General features: G+C 41.6%; 1 protein-coding gene across 2 annotated transcripts in view; it reads right to left on the minus strand.

Annotated features, from left to right (window-relative positions):
• LOC139473358 (autophagy-related protein 9A-like) overlaps positions 1 to 27228 on the minus strand; it is a 314783-nt gene that overhangs the window by 156680 nt on the left and 130875 nt on the right. For both annotated transcript variants that reach the window (XM_071255894.1, XM_071255893.1), the window contains 2 exons: positions 14981 to 15080; positions 7574 to 7614 (listed from right to left, as the gene is read on the minus strand). In XM_071255894.1, the coding sequence (XP_071111995.1) occupies positions 7574 to 7614; positions 14981 to 15080 (141 nt within the window). The remainder of the gene's footprint in view (positions 1 to 7573; positions 7615 to 14980; positions 15081 to 27228) is intronic.

Genomic DNA, 27228 nt, shown 5'->3' on the forward strand with positions numbered 1-27228 from the left:
AAGCCAACGTCAGTTGTGATCTTCCTGATAACAAAGAAAACTGGTGAATAAGTGCCCAGACAGAGATCTGTATCCACCAATACCTCCTCAGCACACTTTTCATTAGTATCCGAATGGCCAGGGACTCTCCTCGCCAATATCTTGCAGTTTTGAGTAGGGCCAAGAGTGAGCTGGTTTGTTGCTACGGTATCCACACTTTCCTGACTGTTGAGAGTCCAAGCCGGAAGCCAGAACTTCTTGGGGACATCGCAAAAAAGGAACTCTTCTGGACGATCCTGAATGAGACCTTTTCTTTGGCGCACAGAATAATGGTGTAATCTGTCAGTGTTGTCCTGCTGAAGATGGTAGGCGCTGAGACTGGTCGGTTTATGACATTTCTCATGGTTTGCTTCAAAACCCTCCAACAAACTTGTGAGAAAAGATGTTGCCTCTGCATGCGTGTGAACTGAGTGAACAACCACATCTTAGTGAAGAGCAAATTCTGTCCAGGAGTCCATACATAATGCTGATCTGATCAGTATGGAAAGATATAGGTGTTACCCCTCGAATTCCTGTGTAAGATTCTTCCAATGGTGGGATTGTACACAGGATACAAACCAGTTGATGTCAGAGCCAATGTTCATTGTTTGTCAAATAGTGGCATATATCATTCAGAGAATAGTCCAGAAAATAGTAATGTTGAGGTTCGTGACCTGACCAACTTATAGAAGTCTAGGAGAGGCAGATCCATTATGTTCTCAGTTTCCAAGGATGAAGAGGTAGTTTCTCATCACTTCTTAACATGCTTATCCCATCATTAGCCTGCTTGACCACCAAAGACCCGTGCCGATGTAAAATGCTTTAGTGCAGTGCAACAAACATTGACTCCATTTTGCTTTAGTGCAGTGTCCATGGCACAAAGCTTTGACCAACATCTGAGGAAAGACCCCTTCCTGCACAGGTGGTTTGAGGCAGGGCATAAGATGATACAATTCCTCAAAGAAATCAGCAATTGAGTGGCCAAGTTCATAAATGTTTGGGACCGGCTGGTGAATCATTGATATTCCTGTCATCCCTCCAATCTGAATCTGATACTGGGACAGTAGGCTTGTCTTCTAACCCCAATCTCAGTTATGGTAAGCACATGCTACTGGTCCTAGCCTTTTGGTCCTCGAACCCTTTCCCTGGTAGCTGCTCCCCAACACATGACTGGCTGGGAAGACTTCCTCAAGCTGTGAGTGTGGTCACTGTATCCTTATAGATTCTTTCTCCTTCGTAATGGAGGCCAGTCTTTTCTCTGTCATGGCCTACCTATTTTCCTGTTATAAACTCTATATAAACTATAAAAATAGTGTCCTATAAAGCCTTAAAAAGAGATAGGCACTAGGACCATAGTTCTGTAAAAAATGAATTTAAGACACCAATTTTTTAACTCAGTTGAAATCATGACCAGTAACATCAGTGTGTAAATCTTTTTCTCTGACTTTATTGATTTTTCAGAAAATTTGTCCCCTTTGCGATGGAAAGACAGAAGGAAAGACAGAAGGACAGACTGACGGACAGACAGATGAACTACGTTCTTGTATCCCCCATGCAACTTTGTGGTTGGGGAATATAACGTTATCTAAATTAACAATTTTGATTTACAGCGTAAAAGAAAACATAAAAGGATACTATTATTGGTAGATGCACAATTATAAACTGAACTGCAAAAGAAATGTCACCCCAAGTAACACTGCATGAAAAGTTGTCATTTAAATATCTGGGTAATTTTTGTCAAAGTTTCTCAAATGTAACATTACCTTGGCAGATGACAATAAAACTGATTGCCCAAAGGCATCACGGCAAGCGCCATGGTAACCCGATGCACGTGAGCTCCATACAAATTGAAATGCACATGCATTCCCCCATTTCTTGCCCTTTAGAAATCCACCCAGATCGGATAACATTCATTCGTTATTGAATTGCTACCACATGCCAAGATTGACAAGAAATCAGCGACATCAAGCCCTTGGACGATTGCAAGCTGGACAAACCGCTCGGCAAGTAGCCAATGCATTTCAAGTCTACGTAAGGACCATATACAGGCTCCAGCAACAGTACCAGACCACCAACACTACAGATGACTGACCACGTAGTGGCAGACCAAGGGTCACCACCCGACGTCAGGATCGTCAGATTGTGCGACAGCATCTTCAAGATCGCTTTGTTAGTGCTGAGGAAACTGCTCGACAGACCATAGGGACACACCAGAGACACATAAATCCGGACACTGTGCGTCGATGATTGACGAGCAGACACCTCCAGTGTCACAGGCCACACCGAGGACCTATTCTGAGACCATGTCATCGCCGTGACGGTCTTCAGTGGGCAACACAGCACCAGCATTGGCGCCACCAGCAGTGGGGAAGAGTCCTCCTTCAGATGAGCGCTGTTACTGTATCTCAACAGCAGATGGCAGAGGGAGAGACTGGCGACGCTGTGGGGAACATTATTCGGATGCTTGTGTTGTTAAGAGAGACTTGTGGGATGGTCCGAGCATCATGGTGTGGGGTGGAATTGATTCTTGCACAGAGGGTCAGCCCTGTGGTCTTCCAGAACATCGGTCCAGGGAGAGGCAATGGTGTTACAGCAGCTCGGTACATTCATCAAGTCTTGAGACCACAAGCCATACCTCATTTGGCACGTCGACGCAACCACGAGTTTCAGCACAATAACGCCCGTGCCCACACTGCGAGAGCAACAAGAGACTTCCTCTGGCAGAGTGGCATCAGAACCATGCAGTGGCCTGCCCTCAGTTCCGATAAAAATCCCATTGAGCACCTGTGGGACGAGATTCAAAGACGGCTGAATGACGTCCAACCAAGGCCGACAACTGCAGCTGAACTGCGTCAGGCGTTCCTCAGAGTGTGGGCTCAAGTGCCTATGGCCTTCATCAACCTCCTCATCCATTCCATGTATTGACATTGCACGGCAGTCATCAATGCACATGGCGGACACACGAGATACTGACTTGTGATGTCATTTTCTCAGAGACTAGTGTTGTGGTTCTCACAAAACCAATTAGCTTCAAGCAACCAGATCCACTATGAAAGCCATGGCCACCTTTTGGGACAGCAGAGTCTTAGTACACATTGATTATTTACTATGTGGAAAAACTATGAACAATAAAATCTTTGCCAACCTATTGAAAGATTGTTTGAGTCTTCAAAAAGAAGCATCACAGGAAACTTTGATGTCGTGTTCTCCATCAGGAGAATGCTCCAATACACACCAGTCATGTTGCAATGTCTACTGTACGGGGATGTGGATATGAGCTTCTCTATACCCTAACTACCTTATTCTCCAGATAAGGCCCCCAGTGACTACCTCCTGTTTCCAAATTTGAAAAAGATACATGCGTAGTCAAAGATTTAACAAAACCAGGGCAGACCAGGACTTTACTTTCTACAAAACAGGGATATAAAATAACAAGTGGATTGAACTGTATGGGAACTATGTTGAAAAATAATTACCACCCCAGACAATATCAAACAGTAGTTATCATTGTGTATAATTCTAAGAATACTACCTCTATTACATCATAGCAATAAATTCCTGTTTATGCTGAGAACCACACTACAAATTTTTTACAAATTTTCAACAGATGTCCTCTTCACTGCCAACATATCTAATAGTTGTGAGGGAAACCCTATCCCTCGCCAGGGGCTCCACTGCCCATGCACAAGGCGGGAATCACCTCATTTCTTTTAACCCATTATCCTCATCAACTAGATGCAGATATTTGGGGAAGTGGGAGGGATTAATTCCTGTTGTAATAGAGGTAGTATACTTAAAATTATACATAATGATAACTATTGTTTGATAATTCTTGTGAATACGCTACCTCTATTACATCATAGCCAGTATACACCAGAGGGACCGGTGGGATCTGGTATCTGGCATCCCTTAGATGTTTGGCTTTGAGAAGAGGTAACCCAAGGATTGTATGCCAAAAGGGACCAAACGGAATATGTCTAATAGTCTACAGTCCGTTTGACTCCAAATGAGAACGATGAATTGCAAAATAACTCGAAATCCAGAAAAGTGTATGAAACATCAAAACGGTACTTGACCGTGAATACCCTGTACCCAACAAAATCTGAATTTTGTTTAATTTAAGACCCATGACGGATGAAGTTCTTTAAGAAACTATCATGTAATTTTGTATAGAAATGTTACATGACACGAAGGGGGGACAAATGGACTGTACTTACAAGGCTAGACATGGAGAGAAAAAAACAAGCGTCATATTATGGGTATAATACTGTAAACAGCTTTATTTCTGCGCCGTTAAAATATTGCGAATACCACACCAAAGACAATACTGCGACGAGATATTTTTGCGAGTTGCCGTTTTGAGATGACACCTCGATTACCAAACAATAGACAGCTTCTCTCCGAAGCTAGTTAATCTGAGTTGGCCGGAAAGTTGACCAGTGTCATGAAACCGATTCACACAAGATGGCTTGTTTCCTGTGTGGACAAAATTGCAAAGGACACTGACGCAATCAAGCGAGGTTGGAAGAAGGCAGGATTACTGTGAGGCAACAGTGACACTAATTGGTCTGTTTACACTGTCATTTGTGATGTATTGTGTGACCATTCTGCATTCATTTGTGTTTTTAACTTATTGAGTAACTTGTGGTTCTGGTTGATGATTTCAACATTTGATGACGTGTTGCAATGAATAAAGTATGTATGTATTATTTATACTTATTTTTGCGTTGTTAATTTTTGCGATTGAGTCTCGTTCACAAAACTCGCAATAATAAAACGGTCGCAAAAAATTCCCTGTTTACAGTATCCATGTATATAGTCACCAATGTGATACATATTATGACGTCACGTGCGGTGCTGAAGTCATCTGTGACGTCATTTAGGCTTGCATCTTATCCGAGATAACTTCCAAGCGTGAAGGTGGAGATTGTCAAGGCGGCGGTAAAATATGTCCGTTTTCGGTTGTCTCAGTAAATCGTGACGTACCGGGAGTTTCAGAGGTTCTTCCACAAGGAGGGGTAGTAACCTTTGAAACCAAGCCCTGTTTGGCCATGCCAGGGCTATGACAATTATGACGCAGTCTGTCTCTTCTATTTTCTTCATAGCTCTGTCTAGAAGAATCCATGGGGGAAATGCGTAAGCGAACATTCTCTCACAGTCAATAGAAAGAGCGTCGACCTGGAGAGTTAGCATGTCTGGTACAGGGCTGACGTAGACTGGTAGTTTGTTGTTGAGTGAGTGAGTTTGATTTTACACATCTTTTAGCAATATTCCAACAATATCACTGCGGGGGACACCAGAAAAAGGGCTTCACACATTGTACCCATGTCAGGAGACGAACCCGGTTCTTGGGCGTGACGAGGGAATGCTTTAACCACCAGGTGCTCCTTTGTGCTGTATGTAAGCAGCCATGTTCGAGTTGTCTGTAGCAATCTTTACTGACAAGTGGTACAGATGATCCAGTCATGCTTCTAGAGCTAGTTATCTCGCTCTCATTTCTAGGCAGTTGATGTATAACTCCTTTTCTCGGGTGGACCATTTTCCCTGTACTGTAATATCGTCCACATGGGCACCCCACCCCTCTCCTGACGCGTCTGTGTGGAGTTGATGTAGAGAGGGGGTTGGATATGAGAGTGGACTACCGGGCATGACGTTCTGACGAGTCAGCCACCAGTTAGCTCTGAGATTCGAACTGGCGGAGATTGAATTGGTGTTTTCTAGCTCTAGGATTTTGGTGGTGTTCATCCAGTTTGCAGGGGTCGTTAACTGCAGTCTGCCTCTGTAGGTCAGATCTTGGATGGAGGTGAGCGTGCCTAGGCAAGACATCCACCAGCATCTTGATTTGATGGGCTGGTCGAGTGCGCTATGGATGGTGATGGATGCCGAATGGAAGTATCCTGAACTGGTATCTCTAGCCGTTGACTGGGTAACACAGATATCGATAATGAATTGGATGGATGGGCACGTGAAGATAAGCGTCCTGGAGATCTAGGCTTATCATCCAATCTGCTTGTCTTAAGGCATTCTTCAACTTCTTGATAGGTTCCATCTGGAATATTTCGAGCAGCCATGAATCGTCTGTGAGGGCTTCTCAGTTGTCTGCATGCGTACTGCATAAGGCAACCTCCTGGTCCCTGAGTAGGGGGAGTGCTGAACTTGGGTAGTCTTGGGTCGATGTCTGTGAGACCGGCTAGTTCGACTGGATTCAATTTGGTTGTATTGTTGATCTTCTGTAGTTCTAAATCGTTGTCCACTGGGCAGGCAATGTCGGTAGGATCTGAAGGAATCTGTAGATCTCTGGTTGAGTCATTTCCGGCGGTATCCCCCTCGGAGACTGCCTCTGCCCCTGCCTCTGCCTCGTCCTCTCTGTGAAGTGGGATGATCATCTTTGGAGTTCCTATACTTGGGTGAAACGATCTGTCCTTCCATGTAGAATTTCGAAAAGAATCCCGAACAGTGTTCACATGACGAGATCTAGGATTCTGTTGTTGATGCTGAAGATCTGCAGGCCATCTCTGTATCTTGGATGCCAATGAGATCGTGGATTCTTGAAACTTCTGACTAGTTGATGATGCAATGGCTTCCTTCACTGACTTCAGTCTGCTGTTATCTGTGCTGACATCCAAACTTGTGCTGATTGAAGATCTTCCTGCATCTTCAGCATATGGTCTAGTGAGCCTTGCATAAACCCAGTCTGCTGTAGTGTCATGTCTGTGGGGGTGTCTAAGGGAAGACCTTCGCTCTGATTGTTCGGGGGTATGACATGGCGAACTCCAGCTGCAATCCAGTTAATATATGAACTGATATTGATCATCTGTTTATTGATGTAGTCCAAGTCCACGATTCTGGCCATGTCAGCGTGCATTCTGGTGTTAGGTTTCTTAACCAGATCACAGAAATCTTCATCAATACTCGGCTTTGGTGAGAAGGGGGCATTGTGTGTCCTGTAAGCACTTTCATTAATAGCAGGCATACCAAGTCTGATATTATGTGCCGGGGAAGCGTTCAATGGCTTCAATTTTCTTAAAGACATCATCAATATATGACGGACTGTTGAGGGTATGGAATTCTTCAGTCTTGCTGACAGGTTCTTCATACCCAGCACGTTCTAACAAGGGTTTGGCAGCCGTTTTGTCCTTGTTACCTGGTTTTAAGGCCGGCATCAGATTATAAAGTTCTGCAATGATATCTTTAATGGAATAATTATTTGGTTTATAATTATCCTCCATAGTAGAGTCCCCATTGCATGAAGAACCAGTGTTAGCGATAGAGCTGCACCCCTGCTCAGGCTCTGCTGGGGGTGGGTCATATGGCAGGGGGTAGAGAAATCCCGGTCGAAATTCTGTGAATGCTTGGCTGAAAACATTGATATCTTTCACAAATTTCATCAACAGAGCAGTCTCAGAGGATATGATGTTGACAGATGAGTATGGAACAAAAATGCCATGACATTTGGGCTAGTTGGATAAACTTGATAGCATAATGGAGTTATAGTTTCAGTGATTTAACAAGTTGAAGATTTAATATCTGTAAGGCATTACAAGCTATATCTTACCATCGTCTGGCACCTAAAGCACTTGGTTGCTTCTTTATCAGCTGAAATGTAACAGATAGGAGAAGTTGAAAAACAATAAAGATCACACTGCCTAGGGGTTTACTTAAAACAACAACATAAATCTTGACACAGGAAATCTTTCAGAAATATTTTCATGAAACAGTAATTAACTTCTGAAAACAAGAAAATTATTCTTAAATAAAAATGTTTTCTTACATGAAGGTTTCATTCACAACCAAATGTGTGAAGCCCATTTCTGGTGTTCCCCGCTGTGATATTGCTGGAATATTGCTAAAAGCGGAGTAAAACCTCATTCACTCAGTCACTCATTCACTACATCAAGAATTTCATCAAGAAAATAAGTTAACTCCATGAAACCATGATTATCCTAAGAAATGAAAATATATATAAGATACATTGAGCATGCTAGAGAAAATTGACTTTTTAAAAAACATCAGGGGATAATTTAACTTAACTGTGTACCAGAGTCTTATTTTTTAGAAATACATCTTACATGTTATCATAACATTAACATATTTACTTAACGGTAATGTATGAGCACATTGAATAGTGGGACATGGATTATTTTATGACCTTGAAAGTGAATATGACCTTCAGTATCTGTGCCAACTATTTCAAAATCAATCCAAAGGGCTGTCCATCACATGAACCAAATACATAATGAAATCATGGCACATACTAGTCATTGAAAGTAGGTCACTGTTACCTTGTCAAACATATTGAAGTAGTAAGGTAGGGGTAATGACTGAGGTAATATACATAAACATGAAAGTACAGATCATCATCAAAATTATTGATACAGCATATCAATGTACTTAGCTAGCCAGACATCAAACAACAGTCATCATTGTTGATAATTCTAAGAATATACTACCTCTATTACATCACTGCCATCATTCCTGTATTTTGGCTATCATCACACTATAAAATCTTCAGATAGTCCACAGAAGTCGTCTTCACTGTCAACTATCCATTAATACTTGTGCAGGTAATAGTGTCCTGCTGCCGAATGCTATTGTGTATGCGAAGGTGGGAAACCTCAATTCCTTCATGTTTGCTAGAGTTGATAACATTTGTCTGAGCTCTTTGTCAAGCATACTTTGGTAGTTTATCACACTGAAGTTAATCTGTATGTTCCGTATACATTACTAGATACGTAGTATCTTATTTTTCAGCTGATTAAATTCTGGGTTTGGTCACTTAAGTAGTTCGAGGTGACGTGTTGTGGGACAGAATAGTATCTCTTTCCCCGTCATTGCCTATCGCTTCCTGCGATTATGCAACCATCACTGCCATAAATTCTGTACTTGGGCTGACATCACACTAAAATCTTCAAATTGTCAACAGAAGTCCTTTTTACTATCAACTATCCATTAACAGTTGTACAGACAATGGTGTCTGGATGCTTAATGCTCTGGCACATGCACAAGGTGGGAAACCTCACTTCTTTCCAACAAAACATCATCCTAGATGCAGATAGAGGGTTAGGGTTACTGCTGATGTACGGTTGTAATCTTAGAATTACCAATGATAGCTATAATCGATAATTCCTGTAAATATTCTACTTCCGTTCCATCACTGCCAGAAAATACTAGAAGGGCTGGTGGGTTCTGGCATCTCGTGTCTTTGGATGTTTAACAGTTGTTCTAAATCACATGACATCACTTCCTGTTCTGACGACGTCAATACCCACTGGAATTTTGGGGGAGGTATGAGACAATTAGGAGAAACACATACTGTGTTTTCAATTTAGAGCTAGGTTACCTGTAAATTTATCACTGTAAATAATTCTAAGAATACTACCTCTATCACATATCTGTCATAAATCCTGTATTTTGGCTTCAATCACACTAACTAAAAACTTCTGATTTTCAACAGATGTCCTCTTCACTGTCAATCACACAATTAGTTGTCGCCAAGTAGTCTTGTAACTAACCAAGCCATGCTTTTTTCCCTCATCTACTACAAGAGGTAGATGAATTGGGGAGGTGGGAGGGAGTAGTTCATATGTAATAGAGGTGGTATTCTTAGAATTATTAACAATGATAAACTATTGTTCAATAATTCTAACGAAACTTCTACCTCTATTACATATCTGCCAGAATATACCAGAGGGACCCCAGTGGGATCTGCCTCTAGTAACTCCCTTTGAAATTGACAGCAAACCTCTTCAGGAAACCATTATGTACTGATTCTAGTCCGACTTGAGATAATTTCCTCTGAAATTCCCCTTGAGGATTTGAAAATCAGAAACTGTCATTGTAACTTGTGAATCAGTCAAATATGTGATATATTCACAAGCTTTACCGTCATATTTGCTGATCTTGATCGTAATAAACCTGGATTTGTGACTTCTAATACCGACGATTACGTCATTTCCGGTCATGACGTCACTTCCGGTCATGACGTCACTTCCGGTTATGACGTCACTTCCGGTATGTCACTTCCTCTTTTCGTAATGACGTCTCTCTAGGTCTATTTCTACCCCAAAAATGTCATTTCCTGGTTAGAAGGACCCCGTTCTGCCATTTCCGGTGCTGACGTCACATCCTGTTATTCCCTCACTTCCCATGTCAGAATCTGTTGTCTTGATGGAGATGTAGTAGAATAACTGCTACCATATGGATGGATATAGCATTAGTTATAATCCCTTGTCGTCTTCTCCATTGGATGAACTTGTCCCATCTGTTGTCATAAGTAAGGGAGAATGAAGGTCTCTAAGCTCTTGCTACAGCTTCTGAGGCATATTCAGCGTCATAACTTCCAGGCGGTTAGATGTAGGCTGGACAGATTGTCATGGAAAATGCTGGGCTTTGGTTGTCGTAGCAGATCTCACGGAAGAGCTAACTGGATAGGTTCCTCCATTAGTAGTCTTAGTAGTCTGGGGAACCATGCCCTGCTGGGCCATCTTGGGTCTATCAGTATTATTACGCAATCCGTCTCCTCCACCAAAGTGGATGACTTTGTCTAGAAGAGACCATACCATGGTGGGAATGTGTAAGCAAATAGATTCGTCCAATCCATCGATAGTGTGTTGCTCTGGTGAGCTCTTGAGTCGGGAACTGGACTGACATAAACCGGAAGTTGGTAGTTCTGAACGAGGGACACTACTGTGGTGTTGTCCGTGGCTAAGAGAACGGATGATTGGTAAAGATGTAGCTTCCATTCCAGGATGGGGTAATAGATGGCCTTCATTTCGCTGCAGTTGATATGAAGGTTCTTCTCCTCTGTGTTCCATGATCCCTTGTACTGTGAGATCGTCCATATGGGCTCCCCATCCCGAAATCTGACTCGTCTTTGAATAGATGGTGTTCTGGCCTCGGATAAGTCATAGGGATGCCGCTCATCACATGCTCTCGTAGTAATCTGGGAGGTAACTGAGTCTGGAACTCTAGGCTGTGAGATTGTATAGAGTTGATCCATGTCTGTAAAGGATGTAGCATCAGCCTTCCTCTGAAGGTCATATCCTGTAGTTGCCTAGAAGAGACATCCATTATCTCAGTGACTTGCTTGGTTGACTTGAAAATGATTGAATCATCTTTATAGTTTTGTCGAATCAATCCTCTGGTAGGCATAGATATCCCCTATCTGGAATCTTGCTCCGATGTATATGATGTCTTGAACCGGACTTGGGTCGGACCTTGAAGGATTGATAATGAAGCCTAGGAAGGTCATTAGTTGGACCAAGTAAAATCTGGGGATGTTTGTAGTGTTATGCATAAGAGATCATGTAATTCAGTCTGTACAATATACTGCACGAATCCCACTAGACCAGTCGACTAGTCAAAGGATGTTTACAGTCAGTCTGTCTTGACACGTGACATGTAATTCTTCCTGCCAGCAGACTGTAGTCCTGTATGTTGAGTCGACTAGTTTCAAGCTCTACACACGGCACACCAGTGATGTGTCCCGAATTCTGAGTAGGAACTGTGATGTTGCCAGTGTAGGAGCAAGTTGATCCTCATGAAAAAACAAACGACTGAGGGTCTTTAGGTCGATTCTCTTTCTCATGTCGGTAGTATTCTTCTTCGGAACAATGAATACCGGAGAATAAAACCTGGGTCTTTTTGGTCTCCACTTGTCTCCGAATGGCTTGCTTCTTTAGTAGCTTCCTGATGGACAGATCTGCTGCTGTTAGCTTGGCTCCGACAAGATGAAATCTATGTATGGCTTGAGATCTCAAGATAGGATGTTTCTTGAAATGTATTTGATTCCTAAAAAAACTGATGCTTGTCGTATCCCCTGACTCAGTTGGCATGAATCCTGCCCCGGGGAGACAAAGTTCTTAGGAGGCTGTTTATTTGACCTTCTGATCCCCGGTACGCTTCTGGGAGGGGAAGGGGGGGGAAAGATCTGTGTGTCTTGCCAGCTAGGCTGATAGTTGATGCTTGAAATAGTTCCTTGTGTCTTGACTTACTTCATCTAGGATATGTCCAATATGCCATTAAATGTCTTGGGAGCAGAAATTGGTTGTGACATTATCAACCTCTTGGTTTACCTGGAAACAGTTCTTGAACGAATCTCTGCTAGTATTTGTTGACGCTGAACTCATAATAGTAGTGAAGACATCCAGACTTGGGAATAATCAGGTCTGGACCAGACAATCCAGTGATTGATATCACAGGCATCAGACTTGGGTGGAGAGTAAGTCTTCCTTCATTCTGACTATTTGCGTACAAGCTTCATAAAGTCTTCGTCCAAAATTTGATAAGCCGGAAGTGGAGTATCATGAATTCTATACACCCTCCGCTTCAATGGAGGTAAGGGTAGTCGTTCATCATGTCTGAGCTTGAGTAGACTTTCAGACATCTGGTCTACTACCTTGCCTGCCTAACTCGGCCAAGGCAAATGCCTGGTGGATGTGTTGAGATGATGTAGGAGCATGGCATCCCCCATATTCTTGTCATCTGGGGTGGCGAGTTCTGTGTCATAGGAGGTTGGAGTACAGGCATAAGATGGTAGAGTTCTTCTATCAACTGTACGAAGGTGTAAGCTTTGGTGTAATCCCGCTGGGGTGATTCCTCAATCTGATCTTCGCACTCCATTTCCGCCTTGGGTAGCTCCCGTCGGGGGATGATTAATCGTAATTATCCTCATCTACCCCTTGGGGTTCATCATCCTCCGATGTCCATGATTCCGGTATAATTTGCCTCCGTGCGGCCTCCTTGCGGTGGCTGTCCTCTCGGTCGGCTGACTGGTCAGTTGAACGGTTAACTGGATGATCCTGTGTAGTCCGTGCGGCTGCCTTGGGAGCTGCCGGTTTATGAAGATCATACGGTAAGCAAAGTGGCTGGACGGTCAGCATGGAGTCCGTGATGTAGCCGTACGATGTTCTAACGGTCGGCTTGCTGGACAATTGGTCGGTCGGGTGGCCCATATAGTCCGTGCGACGACTGTTCGGTGTCTTAATGACAATGGCTGGACGGTGTGTCGGTCAGCTGGGTTGCCATGAAAGGCAGGCCCATGGAGTCCATGTAACCACGGTATGGTGTCTTAATCTGGCTGGTCGGCTGGTTGGAGGGCTTTGTTGCCGTGGACGGCTGGTCCTTAGATTCAATGCGGCTCCCGTACGGTATTGTCTCATGGTAGAGCAAAGCCTGCTGGCTTATACCCAGCTGGTCATATGGTTGGTCGGTTGGCTGGCCGTATGGTCATCTGAAGAAGGCCGTACAGCCGTGTATGAAGGTTTGACAGATGGCATCCCCCTCTATGGTCTGTGACTGGGGAATTCTTCTTTGCCAGAGCTATCTCCTTGATCTTTTTCATCTCTTCATTCAGCACTGAGAGCTACGTCTCAAGCATGCTCTTCATCATCTCCTGCTGTTCTTTGAACATGAAGTGCATCTGTACTTTGTGCAGTTATCATGAGGATCTCCCGTGACCATGAAAACGGCCAAACTTCTTGAACCCTGGGGGTAGAGGAAGACTGCATATTGAACTCACAAAGGGCACCAAGCACCAGTTATACTTACGTGCATACGCTTACTCCAGCAGTAATATTAATGTATACATATATGCCTGTTTTATTTTTATTAGAACTATTAGAATAATCTTAGAATAATGTGACTTACTACCAAGTGTTAGATTGTTGATGGTTGATGCATGTCATCGATCCCAATTGTGTGGATCGATGCTCATGATATCAATCACTGGATTGTCTGGTCCAGATGCGATTATTCCCAAGTCTGGATGTCTTCACTACTATTATGAGTTCAGCGTCAACAAATACTAGCAGAGATTCGTTCAAGAACTGTTTCCAGGTAAACCAAGAGGTTGATAATGTCACAACCAATTTCTGCTCCCAAGACATTTAATGGCATATTGGACATATCCTAGATGAAGTAAGTCAAGACACAAGGAACTATTTCAAGCATCAACTATCAGCCTAGCTGGCAAGACACACAGATCTTTCCCCCCCTTCCCCTCCCAGAAGCGTACCGGGGATCAGAAGGTCAAATAAACAGCCTCCTAAGAACTTTGTCTCCCCGGGGCAGGATTCATGCCAACTGAGTCAGGGGATACGACAAGCATCAGTTTTTTTAGGAATCAAATACATTTCAAGAAACATCCTATCTTGAGATCTCAAGCCATACATAGATTTCATCTTGTCGGAGCCAAGCTAACAGCAGCAGATCTGTCCATCAGGAAGCTACTAAAGAAGCAAGCCATTCGGAGACAAGTGGAGACCAAAAAGACCCAGGTTTTATTCTCCGGTATTCATTGTTCCGAAGAAGAATACTACCGACATGAGAAAGAGAATCGACCTAAAGACCCTCAGTCGTTTGTTTTTTCATGAGGATCAACTTGCTCCTACACTGGCAACATCACAGTTCCTACTCAGAATTCGGGACACATCACATGATGTCATGGCTTGAGACTACTTAGCGACAACTAGCTGTGTGTGTAATTGGCAGTGAAGAGGTCGTCTGTTGAAAATCTGAAAATTTTAGTTTGTGTGACTGAAGCCAAATTACAGGATTTATGGCAGAGATGTAATAAAGGTAGAAGTTTCATAAGAATTACCTGATTTGTGTATGCATTTATTTCATGAGCCTCACTTTTACATAGATTAACTTAGGACCAATAGACATTTCAAGTAGTTGAACATGATTTGTATTTACACATGACAGGTATAAAATAGATGACAGATTGAAAATGATATTCAACCATCTTGAACAGTTGTTTCCATTTGTGGTGCATATAAGCCAATGTAAGCTTCAATAGTTTCAGAGAAAATGTTTACAGATGAGGATGTTTATTGATGGTGACATATGACCATGGGTCATGACAAAAGCGCACTTGGGCAAGAATAATTGGCCATTAGACTTCACGATGTGGGTAATATAAAGACGCAAATGGCAACAATATGGCTACAATGCAGCTCACCTCAGCATATCTGAAGAAGAGGTAAAGGATCTGCCACAGGAAAATGACTGGACACAACAGAAAGTTACACACACCAAGCCATAGAATCTTTGATGCCAAGCTGAAAAAAAAAAAAAATAACGATTTTAACAACATGATCATGAAATTGACAAACAATTCTTTGTAGTACAAGTACTCTTCAAGTAAAAAAGTCTGTTTTTCATTAAAATAGTGCCACAAAACTGTAGTTGTGTCAAAAAGATAGTCACTTAATATATACACCTCATTAAAAGTATCGCACCACCAAAATTGAGGTGTAATTGCAAGTTCACTTTCAATGTAGAGATTTTCCAATGCTTTACTGTGTATTGACACATCATCTGCCTGTACATTGGTAGTCACATTAACTGCCCAACCTTGTGGATGTGTTTATGCAGGCTGTATGCACACCTAAAGGGTCTCTAAAGAGATTTTCTTTGATGACAGAAAGTTCATGTGTCTTTACTGCTATTAATTCTGAATGAAAGTTATAGCAATTTGAAAGTCTTTGGAATGACTGTAACTGAAATATCCCTGAAAATCAAAGATGGCATATCAGTGGCATGCATCAGACTGGCATGTCATGTCAACTATTGCAACCGTGTTGAACATTAATAACACTGTAATCAGTCAAATCATTAGAAAATACACATTGACTGGACATGTGAGGGACTAGCTGAGATCAGGACGTCCATAGAATAGCAGTGCCGGGTCCTTGCACGCCTGGCAAAACGGCTGCCAACTTCACCTTGAACTGTTCTTCATCATCAACACTGTCATACCCACAGCAAAATCAGGTGGTATTGAGCAACATCAGGCGTTGACTGAATACATCAGGATTAAGGGCCAGAAGAGCAATAAGACATCCACACTCCTCACCTCAACAAATGCGCAACTGTTTAGGCCTGGTGTCAGGCTCGGCACACTGGAACTTGAAGTCATGAAGGAGGATTCATTGGTCTGACAAGAGCCTGTTTTTATTGCACCACACTGATGGTAGGTCATGTGTCTGGAGGCAAAGGGGAACATCTTAACATCAGTGCATCATCCAGGGAACAGTGGTTTATGGTGGCTCAGCGATGGTATGGGGTTCTTGCTCAATTGAATGTAAACTTGATTCGGTCACAGTTCAGGGGACATTAAATGGACAAAAGTACAAAGATTCTGTTCTGTTGTGCCTCATTTTGATAACAATGTACATGCCACAAGTCCTGTCTTCATGGATGACAATGCAAAACCCCACCAAGCATGAGCTGTGACTGACCATCTCCAGAACACCGCCACTGAGACTCTGCCTTGGCCCTCTTGAAGCCCAGACCTGAATCCAGTCGAGCATCTATGGGATCACTTGGTACGTAGGGTTAGAGCAAGGGACCCTCCAGCACAGAATCTTCAAGAATTGACCAGGCATTGCATGAGGATCAGGTGTCTGATTTTGAGCTTGAAGAGACGTTTTGCAGATGTCATCCTTGTATGGGGTGGCTACATAAGACATTGACTTGCACTGTTGATCATTTAACTGTGACATGGGTACAGCATTATTAAGATATGTAAGCGTTGATCTTGCCATCTTATCTCTGAGAGTTACCATACTTATACTGCCTCTATGTATCCCTTATTTCCTTTGCAAATGTTCATTTTTCCTAATATTCATAAAATTAACATCTTATTTGACATAAAGTATGTTTCTTAGTTTGTTTGTTGTTTAACGCCACCTTATGATGCTGGTCTGTAAATAATCGAGTCTGAACCTGACAATCCAGTGATTGTCATCTTTAGCATCTACCCACTCTATTGGAATATGATGACATTAAGTAACACTTTGTTACACTTTATTCCCCTGTTAGAGTCAACAAACATCATAAGGCAAATATTAATTAAAATATTTGTGAAATCTAAATATTTTTTTACATTTGTATACTTATCCTGCATTACTCCTTAATGCATTTACTGCTTACTTTTGGGAAGCTGAAGCTGGAGGGGTCCAGATAAGATAAAAAGTTGTTTCACTGAAGTGTGACGAAGGACCCCGCAGATGAGACCACGTGACCTGGATGTGATGACGTCACGTAAACACCATATTACTGCTTGTCACAGACATCTAGATCTTTAACATCTGAGGAAATTGTGGGGAGGTAGGTCTGCTACGGGTGGGTTCTTAGATGTAGTAATGCAGGATAAGTATACAATTGTAAAAAATATTGTAATAAATGTTTTACTTATCCTGCATTACTCCTTAATGCATCTGTTTTGGATGGTATGGCGGAGGGCATACCTTCAGATGTAGCACTCATTGAGTAGTATAAGTAATGATGGTTCTGGACCACTTCTACTGGAGCAAGATTTATATACCTATACTGCTACTACAGGGGGAATTTTTTATGCCAAAATGACTATGCGATTCAACGATAGTCATGAGATTAAGTTAAATTGACTCTAGCTCACCACCACCTGGAGCCAATGATATAAATTTTTATAGGTAATGATGGTTCTGGACCACTTCCACTTGAGCTGGATTTATTTACCTATACTGCTACTACAGGGGAATTTTTTATGCCAAAATGATTATGCGATTCAACAATAGTCATGAGATTAAGTTAAATTGGATCTAGCTCACCACCACCTGAGGCCAATCAATGCTGTCTAAATGGTAATGAAAATATTTTTTATTATTTTTATCAATAAAGCGATATTCAACATTTTTATTAAGTTCTTCATTCTTTTTACTAGGAGACCAGACTATATAACTACACTCTTCTTGGAAATTGACAAGAAACAATTGATAACCGTATTTGGTTGGTTTGACATCACTGATATAATAAAAACATTGTGGTAATTCTCTCCACTTAATAGCTTTTTCGATTGTTGGGTTGTGATTCTCCATTATTATATATTTATGTAAGCATTTGTCTAAATGTGATCTAACGATAGTAAGCAATCTATTTTTAATCTCCAACCAGTTCTTTGGTTTTGGCACGGAATAATTGATGCGCTTGTTGCCTCCCCTGTTCTATGAACTTTATTTTCTCGTCTTCGCTAATACCACTGGACTTACGAGAATTGGATTGAATCTCCTGCTTCATTGCATTGTATTTGGTGAGTTCCGACAGCACTAAATGAAACTTATCCTCGGATATCTTACAATCAGCCATTGCTGTCGAAATATGATCCTCAATGCTGTTCAACTTTGCTTCGGCGAGTATCCGCGCAGTGTCAACTCCGTCCAGAGCATTCACTGCTCTGGGATACTTTTTATACAATCCAAGTCTCAACTCCCTATCCTTCTCTAGTCGATGTTTTATGTCGCTTAGGCCAGACCAATTTAATTGCTAGGATTACAGATTTTTTCGATTAAAGTGGCTGAATGGAGGAGAGAATGTAAAAAAAAAAAAAATTACTTGAGTGAATTTTTTTCCGCAGGTATTACGGATTTTAGGAGGCGGGAATGCTGATAGGAGGAAATAAAAAAAAAATACCTCACTTGTGCCACAGAAGCTACAAAAGTATTTCAGTATTACCCACCACGCATGTAGCAAGCAATGCACTATAGTCCCTTTATCTAATGACACTCCTTAATGATGACCAGGGTTTACAGGTATCTTTTGGCAGTTTCCCACAAGCAGGTAGACTCAACAAGAAGCTTTTAACTTATTAAAGTTTTATTGTATTTTAAAAATATAAAAACAATGTGAAATACACTGAAATTAAAACAACACTTGGCTTCAAAACAAATAAACATTTGGTACTTGAAATACTCTGTCCAGTATAACTTTATCGTGTTAAATGATCAGGTAACACTCATGGCTGAAGTGTTATGCTAACATGTGGAATGCACTTAAATTGAATAGCCCTGTTTATTCTTGATTTTGCCACCACTGTCACATAATTTATTCCAAAGTCTGCTAAAACTTGCATAAGTGTTGTAAGTTCGACAATATCCCCGTAGGAACCAGCCTTACATTCTGTTGCATGCACCTCTTGAATAGAAAGTCCATCTCATCGGTGATTGACGATACGGCTTTCGTCGCCAAATCACCAGCTGTGTCAATCCACTTGCCTATTTCTGTTTTGTTTTCATTGTTTACGTAATTGGAAAATCATTTTAAAAAGAATTTATATATAGTTTCTGTCATCACCCATTTCCCGATAACATCGGCTGTCTGCTCAGTAACGTGAAGAAATACCGCCGTTTTTGAGGCTTCGCATGAATAACACATTCGTCGAAGAATGGCATATGACACATCGCTAGAAAGCTTATTCCTTCATCTAGACGCTCGTAACATCGCCTGTTTTTTTTCGTAGTAATAACAAGCGATTTCATTGGATTAAAATTGGTTTCTAATGACGCTTTCTTGCCGAAATCTGCTACAAGTTTCGTGATTGGTCAATTTTGAGCACATGACCTAATGCAGCCAATCAAATTACAGCTGTGGTACCAAGCTCGTGTTTGATACATTTCAGAAGTTGGCGAAAGAATTTTGTTAAATCGTATTATTCTGAACGTTTTAAGCCGGAAATCACGATTATATATATATTAAAAATATAAAACTTCATGAATGTATCGTGCTAGGTTACCAGCTGTGACAAAGATTTTTCATGCATATATTTTTGCATTAAACATCGTGTCCGAGCCGAGAATTCAAGGCGACGAAAGCCGAGATTTCATTTGACTTACATTACAAGCGATCGCAAGAAAAGATGGAAATAATAACTTAGATGTAAGTTTGATTGCTTCTAGATATATTTTTGTTGATCTTATTTATTACTTTGTATAATATATTTAAAGATTTGTTTAGAACCTCTTTATTTTGCTCTTTGTCATGTTCGATGTGGACCCATTGTCGAAATTTGTGTCCGAGAATTTTATTTTCAATAACATCGCGGGAGATAGTGAATAATTTTTTAATGTATCGATTAAAAATGATAAATTGAATGACATCACAGGTAGGTCCATAGAGAATACTACACTCATTCTCGTTAGATACCATTTTTACGAAACGAGTGGACTTTCTATGGTATCTGACCGAGCGAAAGCGAGGTCAGATACCATAGAAAGTTCACGAGTTTCGTAAAAATGGTATCTAACGAGAATGAGTGTGGTATTTTATTTATTACCCACGTTAAATATATATTTAAGTGTAAATACATAACAACTTTCGTTCGTTGACACACCAAACTGAAACCGGTTGCAAAATGTGGTTGCGCATGAATATTGATACATGACCAAATATGGGCATTGTTGACATGTTTATGCATACGCATTAATTAACAACATGCGCCTGCTGTTCTGTTTGCAAACAAACCAGCACCGACGCTCAAGATCCTTTTGGAAGAAAGTCTTCAACTTATGGTAATTCAAGCGCCATGTTGTTAGTACGCAGGACACCGATAAGAAAATTTGAAATGTCACACTAGCGCCGCGCTTTGAATATCGGACCAACAGTCGGTCACACTGCCGGGGTCCTGTCTGTGCAATCAAAATGGTTCGGTTTCCTTGATCTATCAGCTGAATTTATATCATGTCCGTACCATTTTGGAAGAGGGAAATCAGACTGTTCGCCAAAGACATTCATGTTAACTGTACCACCCTTTACTGAAGACGTGAAAATCAACAAACTCAAGTCTGCTTGCATGTCAGTGACAGCTTCGAACGATCGAAGGGCAAGGTCGCCACCGGAATAAGAAAAGACAACCGCGATCCACTCACAGCGTTTTACGCTAGAGATAGGGAATGTTACTGTTCACATTTTGGGATGTTTGGGGCCACAAAATCAGAAGTCAGGCACACTTCCACGGAGTTTTCGAATGATTTTTATCGGAACTGTGAACTTTAAGTGATCTGGTCGTGCTGTCGTGTTCGTTCATTCATGAACAACAACACCTACCGAAACAGCGCCACAAAATACGCTTCAAAGGGGACACCGATGGCACAACCGGATCATCCCAAGTAAGTCTAGATATCTGTCCAGATAGTTTAAACAGGCTTCATTTCACCACGCTTATCCTTTTACGTTAAATCAAGTTGAAAGTTGCGAAAATGGTCGGGTGCGTCACGCTCAAGGGACGCGCTCGATCGGCAGTCGTACATTGTAAATCGATTTATAGATCTAGCTCGATTATACGTCTGTAGGAGCTCTATGCATAACTTATATTGAATGCAAACCTAATTTGATGCGTGTTACTATCTTGTTTGGTTTAATAAAGTGTTTGTAAATATCTCTCGTTCTCATGAATTTCTTCAGTTCTGCCTTGTAATCGCAAAATGAATGACGTCTCGCGATTTTTTATGAATGAAAAAAGTAGTCCCGGTGTGACAGAGGTCACGGTTATCCAATCAAAACGAATAAAACAAGGTCAACCTTGTACGACACACGTGTGACGTACGGATTTAGTATCTTACCACCTGTATCTTCACCACGTGGGTAATAAATAAAAATATATACTATTTTGATGTAACAACGGCTTGGCCGGATAACCGGCCTACGGTGTCTGGGGACTCGATGCTTCTTTGCCGTAAAACCGGCCTACGGTGTTAAAAGAGTTAAAACACCCAAACTGACACCCCATGTCCTACACATGTATATGCAATACACGTTGTGTGCATGCGGGAAACACTTGTAATTGAGAGTACGCATTCGATTGGCTATGTTCGCCTGGAACGACCAATGGAATTTGACGACACATTTGCGTAACGAATATTAGTTAAAAACTAGAGTTACTTCCCCTAACATCTCTCACAACAAGGCTTATCGATTGATGTCGGATATCGGGTAGAATATTTAAAAAAAAAATGATAGAATTTCATTTTTTATTTTTTTCGATTTGGCAAAAAATGGTGTCGGCGGATCCGTAATCCTAGCAATTAAATTGGTCTCGCCTTATAGTGTATGTTATGATCATACAATAGTCTTTAATTGGTCTTGCTTAAATGTTTTGAGAGTATACATCAACCTTATCAAATGTATATTATACGGCAAGAATATCTTAGTAAGAGAAATACTACCACTTTTAATAATTTGGACCCCCTCGAGGGTTGCAACGGGTGATGCTCCGATATGAATAATACTGCAACGTTGACGCTCGTGTTTTTTTAGCCATTTAATCGATAGACCTGGTAATATTTCGAAGGCATCTTCCGGTGCATCTCCGAACAAGACTTCAATAATAAGAGTAGAAATATTAGGTATTGCACTCAAGTTAACTTTAATATCATCGAATTCAGTAACCAAATTTAAACTAACATTTTTTAAGGCCGGACGACTATATAACATATGACCTGGGTCTTCTGGCAGGGGAGAGACTAACACACTTTTTCGTTTTATTAAATAGACGTCTTCAACATCGGCAATGTGGATCAGTGGCTGTAAGATAGAACTTGAGAGCTCGTATAGGACATCGGAGGCGATCGGGATAATCTACTGTAGGTGCTAATTTTTTATTTAAGGCAGGAATAGTATAATGTCTATGACCCAATGGACCAGTAGCCGTGGACTGATTCTTGGCTATAAAGTCCGGTAGAGACCGCAATGTGATGGAGGTCCAGTTGGAAGTGTTAGTGAGACTGGAATAGTCGAGAGCGTTGCGTTCAGAAACTCTAGCTGGGGTAGCCATAGCTAGTAAAAATGCTGCTTTATGGGTTTTTTGTACAAGGGTAGCATTTCCAAGAGGTTCGTATGGAGCGGCTAGTAAGTCAGACAGGATGACTGATAAATTCCATTTGGGGAAGATCCGGGGAATGCGAATATCCTCTAGGCTGAGTGATGACATGAGTCTGTTAACAGAATGGAGAACGGAATGGAGGGCGGATCTATATCCTTCAATGGTCCCATGACGGAAGTTATTATCTTGTCGTAGGTGTAAGAGTAAATTCACAACCATGGGAATGTCCACTGTGACATTAGTTTAGACCACATCTGTGTCTCTACTAGATGAATTTGTTATCATAAAGTTGGGTTGATGACGATCTCCAAGATCTTGAGACAGCAGTAGAGGCAGCTTGAGAGAACCCAGAGTCCTGCATTCTCTGAGAGATACTTTCCAGGTGGTGAGATGGAGACTGGGAAGATTGGAGTAAAATAGGCTCGACCTGGGCTGACACAGGAGATCATTGCAAAGTGGAAGAGTGAGTGGCTCGTCCATCAGAAGCGATAGTAGTCTGGGCTGATGAGACCGGAAGTTGATGGTTGAGACTGGTTGCAAAGAGGTCGGGATGCGGGGTGTCCCAAACGGAGGTTATCCAGGTAAAAACGTCTGGGTGAAGAGTCCACTCTGTGGGTTACGATCCTCCCTCTCCTAGATAGGCTGTCCGCTAGTACGGTTAGTTTGCCTGGAATATGTGTCTCACTTCCATCTGGCAGCTGAATGAGTTGGCCAAGGCAAATAGCTGAGTAGTTTCAGTCATCAAAGAACTGGACTTGATTCCGCCTTGCTTCTGAATGTAGGCCACCACACAGGAAAGAAATACGTTTTTCCTGCCTTCTTCCACAGAAGAGCTACATGTGCTATTAGGGGAACAACTAGTTGTGTGTAGCTGACAGTGAAGAAGACTTCTGTTGAAAATCTGAAGATTTAGTAATAGTGTGTCTGCAGCCAAAATACAGGATATATGGCTATGAATATGATGTAATAGAGGTTAAGGATTTGCAGGAATTATGTGTGTATTGGAGTTTTCGTTTATCATAAGTACAATATTATCTAGATAAGCCTAATGTAGGTCAAAACATCTAGTATGTTTCGTTACATATTTAGCCTATCAGTTGCTTGTGTGCAATGTCATGTAGATACACGTGACATATTCATATTATGTAGTCATAAGAAATATTGGCGCAACTTCTGATGCTTCAAATTAGGCCCCTTTCTAAACACTTGTTGAAAAATCTGAGTAATAATTTAAGTTTTATAAATATAATCTGATTATTGTGTAGTATAGATCTAGACTCTAACTGTTGAATGCAAATGACCAAAACTAAACAAATATCTGTAATATTTGTATTGAACTGAAAGAATCTTGTTGTCAATTTGGTATTTATGTATCGTTACTGTTACATTAACCTAAACTGTAGTTCTGCTGCTGTTCTGCCGTAAAAATATACAACACATTACACTTCCAAAACTGAAACACCGCCACCTTGCGGGCTATTTATAGTCAGGGCGGGGCTTTAAGGCTCAAAGGTCTGCTTAAACATGGACTGCATGAAGCAATGCATCCAGGAAGAGTCCATGTATGGTGCCGCGCCTTAGGGTACATGGCAGGTGCTGGCGGAGGGGCAGTAAACAACTGACCCTGAGGGACGGTCAGCACAGGCATTGCAGGGAAACCCGGAAGAGCAGGTATTGCTGAGTCACTCGTAGCCCCCAGAGTAAGGAGGCGCAAGTATCACTGCAGTGCCCTAAGGCGCCTAGGGGGGAAGCACAGGCGCGGCTGCAGCTGTCTGCAAAGGTGCTGTCAGCATAGTGAAAGTAGTCATGACCAGCATAGAGGGTCTGAATATGCCAGGAGCACTAGGTGCCTAGGTACGTGCAGGAGGGAGGGGAATGTCAGACATCCCCGAAGATCCAGGTAAAGCCCAACCCAACGAGGAAGGCTGAGTAGTAATCACTGGCGACTCAAGCGCAGGTAACGCTGCAACTGTCTGCAAAGGTGTTTTCCTCACAGCGAGGAAAGTAGTGACTGCCGTAGACGCTCTGGATACGCTAGGCACCTGGTGACACGCATGAGGAATGGGAATATCAAAGATCCCTGAAGAACTTGGTAAGCCCAATCTGACATGGAGGGCTGATTTATAAACAATGATTTATACACCAAGTTCAATTCAGAATAAATTGGATAATTATAAAAGTGTATGACACTCTTAAGAGGTTTTTATAGACTAAATGTACTTAGCAAGCAACAATACCATGCCAAAATGAAGGAAAATCATATGCCACGAAAACATGAGACATGTAAGCATATTCAAGATGGCAGATTGAAACAACAGTACATATGTGAATGAACAAAGGTTGACAAAGTCACATTTCACAAATAAATTAGACATTTAAATCACAAATATACATACTAAGGCCAACCACCCATCACAGGGGAGGTCGAATTTATGCAAAAAAGGCAATAAACAACACCACACCTTAATCCAAGAATGGACAATTAATTAGAGCTGCATGTCTGTTTGGTGACAAGCAGAAATATGGTATTTACATGACGTCATCATATCGGAGTCACTGGTCTCATCTGCTGGGTCCAGCCTCACACTTCAGTGAAACAACTTTCTTTCTTATCTGGACCCCTGCAGCTTCATTTTCTCTCAAAAGAGGGCAGTAAATGCATTAAGGATTAATGCAGGATATGTAATTTTTTTTCAATGTTTTGGCTTAAATTGGGGAAACTGGCAGCACAACGGGGTCTCATACAGTCTGTGTGAGGAGAAAATAACACCTTTCTGAAATGGGTCAGTCTTTTATACCTTGAGGCTCTGCACGCTAACGTCGAACCCATTCGACAGAGGTGTCACTTCCCATCCATCTATTGTCGAACCCATTCGACAGGCGAATAGCATAACAACACCCCAAAATAAAACTCGCCATATCTATTTACCAAGAAGGCTTTGCGTAACATTTAAATTACGTATGACATGCATAAATGCTCAGCTTGCTCAATATCAAAACTTTCAGTCATTTATTTACCTCAAAAAGAAAATATCGCGAGTTAAAAAGGTTTCGGCCAAACTTCTCGGCACACAACTACCAGAAACGGCCATTGTTGACTTTTGGCACTTCACGTTGAGCGGCATGCAGTCCGATATTTTCTTCATAATTTCATCATTTTTCCTATTCGATCATAAAGTTTTGTTTGCTGACGAAAGGAAAACACTCATGTTCCTTAATTTCTAAAAATTAGCAACTTTCGGTGTTACTGATTGTAAACAAAAACAATCTGAATCGTAACATCATTGATTGGATGGAACTTGTACGATCATGGCAACGGCGGTAAACAAACAACTCCACATGCATAGTTATCCCGTTAGACTATTACAATCATTTTGTTACATCTAACTTAATTTTCTAGAATTATTGGAGCACCTTTAGAATACAGTACCACAACTTCTCGTGAGGACGATCTCTGCCGAAGGTCACATGTCACAAGACAAGCAACCAGTTTTAGTGAGAATCCGTCGGACGCGAACCCGCGACCTTCGGATTGTTAGCCTGACAGCTAACCGACTGAGCTACGTCCACACTGTTAAACTTAGTGCAAATCTACCTATTCATGCCTATGACGTTACGGAACTGAACGAAAAGGGTCGAATAGGTGACGGACACTTACGAAAGTTACGGGTGGGCATGGTGTCTCGTGACTTTAGTCTACGGACACTTACGAATGATCCCGTGCCATTTGGCACACTTGTCACATTCCGTAATCTACAAGATACCGGGTGGTGAGGAATGAACCGATATGCCGCGAACTGAAAACGGCTCCAGGCGTCAGAAGTCAGACGTCGAACTCTCGAGTGCGCATGAATGATATGGTATTTAATAATTCGTCGGGTGATTTTTGTGACAGAAAAGTGTGGTAGGGAACACTGTAAGGATGATGTGGATAAAAGTAAGGAACGATGGAGGAATAAGCATGACTAGTAATGACACAACAGTGAGTTCGCTTTTGAATCAGTACTGAAAAATGTAGCCGGTGAAAGTGGCTTGTGTGAATGTTCCGGGACAGTTTCCAGTTGACAAAATATTCGACACAAAACCATTTCATCCTTTTTAGTCGACGTTTTTGTGGGAAGAATATAAGGAGCCTCTATATAATCTATAATAGCCCCTAACCCTAATTATCGTAAAGGGGTGATTGATCGTAAAGGGGATCCAAGGGTTAAGGATAGACTTAGGGTAATCTAATAGCCACTAAACGGGTTCCTATCCCTAATGATCGTAAAGGGGTGAATTATCGTAAAGGGGATCCAAGGGCTAAGGATAGAGTTCGGGGTAACCTACCCTAACACTAGCGACATTTGGATGTGTTCAGCACCACTAAATATCCCTAACAAACTTCATTCTTTTACATAATAATGAAAATTAATGCACCGAAAAAATAATATATGTATATTAGTTCCCATTTATAACCCTTTTAGCCACTTGAATTACGAGAAAAACTAAATTAAAAAAATAAAAATAAAAAAAGTGCTTTCGTAAACTAGCGCTCGCTATAAAATGCGCCGCCGCAGGCTATATTCAGT

The sequence above is a fragment of the Haliotis cracherodii genome, unplaced genomic scaffold (genome assembly GCF_022045235.1).
Source record: "Haliotis cracherodii isolate W230 unplaced genomic scaffold, xgHalCrac1.p SCAF_28, whole genome shotgun sequence".
NCBI classification, from domain to species: Eukaryota; Metazoa; Mollusca; class Gastropoda; order Lepetellida; family Haliotidae; genus Haliotis; species Haliotis cracherodii.